The following is a 1,090-nucleotide window of genomic DNA, read 5'->3' as shown; positions in this document are numbered from 1 at the left end:
CCTGTTAGGTCTCTGTTTCTTCTCCTCCATGCTGTCACAGATGCTACCAGTGGACGGTAGGGGCGGGGCTCAGTCTAGTGATCTATATTTTCAAGTCTATGGGCCACCATAACGCTCACGTGGTTCTTGGTGGAAATGAATTTGACACTGTTTTAGAGAAAGATTGTTATTTCATTAAAACAGATGCTGGCAGCACTAAATAATATAGTTACAAAGACAAACCTTTTCACAGCCTCTCGAAAGTCTTCAGTCATAAAAAGAACCTGCAGCACACWGTTCAGATAACACGTCAGACCAGGACTCCTCAGGCCATGATAATCTGACAACAGAAACAGATATTTCTCACATACTCAATATAACCTGTGTGTTTGGAAATGGTTTCATTTAACTCGACAGTCACCTACCTGAGATGGATAAGTTCTCAAGTTTCCTGGTGAATAACTTTAAAAGGTTCTTACTGCTGGTTTCCATGCAAAACTTCTGTCATTTTTTTWATTTGAATAATATTTATATACATGAATTCACCCTGTAGAAACACAACAGATGGAGCAGGTGTTAATATAAATATATAAAAGAAATCCCAACTTAGGAAAAAAACATTGAAAAAATTACCAACAGAATTGTCTCAAAAGACTAATGTCCATTAGATGTGACAATCAACTTGATTTAATTTAATCAGTTCATGAGCTTGAAATGATCACTGAGAGTTTCATTAAAGTCTGCCCACTGGTTCAGGAGATATTTTGCTAACAACCACTCTCTGATTGAAGAGCTCGATTCTTCTCCAGCAGCAGCACCTCCAGGGGTTTGGAAGAGTCCTGGTGAGACGGACAGGTGGAAAAGATGATGTTTTCTTTTTTCATTTGTGTGTGGCATTCTGCATATGTGTTGTGACTCAGTCTCAGCTACTACCACACCAAATTTGAGCTCAATATTTATGAAGCTAACTAAGATACAAGCCAAGAGTCTTTAGGCTAAGCTAAAGTTGTGTATGCTAAGTTCAGTTTGCTGTGGCGGCCATCTTGGTTTAATAGGTTGTAGAGGTGCATTCGCTAATTGCTATTTGAGTCATTAAAATGTGTCAATTCTT

At 38.5% G+C, this 1,090-nt stretch overlaps 1 protein-coding gene across 2 annotated transcripts in view; it reads right to left on the bottom strand.

Annotated features, from left to right (window-relative positions):
* LOC106526436 (ubiquitin carboxyl-terminal hydrolase 64E) overlaps positions 1-1,090 on the bottom strand; it is an 8,208-nt gene that overhangs the window by 5,830 nt on the left and 1,288 nt on the right. For both annotated transcript variants that reach the window (XM_014021048.1, XM_014021049.1), the window contains exons 2-3: positions 405-526; positions 223-319 (exon numbers count right to left, since the gene is read on the bottom strand). In XM_014021048.1, the coding sequence (XP_013876502.1) occupies positions 223-319; positions 405-471 (164 nt within the window). In that variant the 5' untranslated portion in view covers positions 472-526. The remainder of the gene's footprint in view (positions 1-222; positions 320-404; positions 527-1,090) is intronic.

Source organism: Austrofundulus limnaeus, unplaced genomic scaffold, assembly GCF_001266775.1.
Source record: "Austrofundulus limnaeus strain Quisiro unplaced genomic scaffold, Austrofundulus_limnaeus-1.0 Scaffold276, whole genome shotgun sequence".
In the NCBI taxonomy this organism is placed as follows: domain Eukaryota; kingdom Metazoa; phylum Chordata; class Actinopteri; order Cyprinodontiformes; family Rivulidae; genus Austrofundulus; species Austrofundulus limnaeus.
The sequence above is the reverse complement of the archived record's forward strand: the minus strand, read 5'-3'. Positions and strand labels throughout refer to the sequence as shown.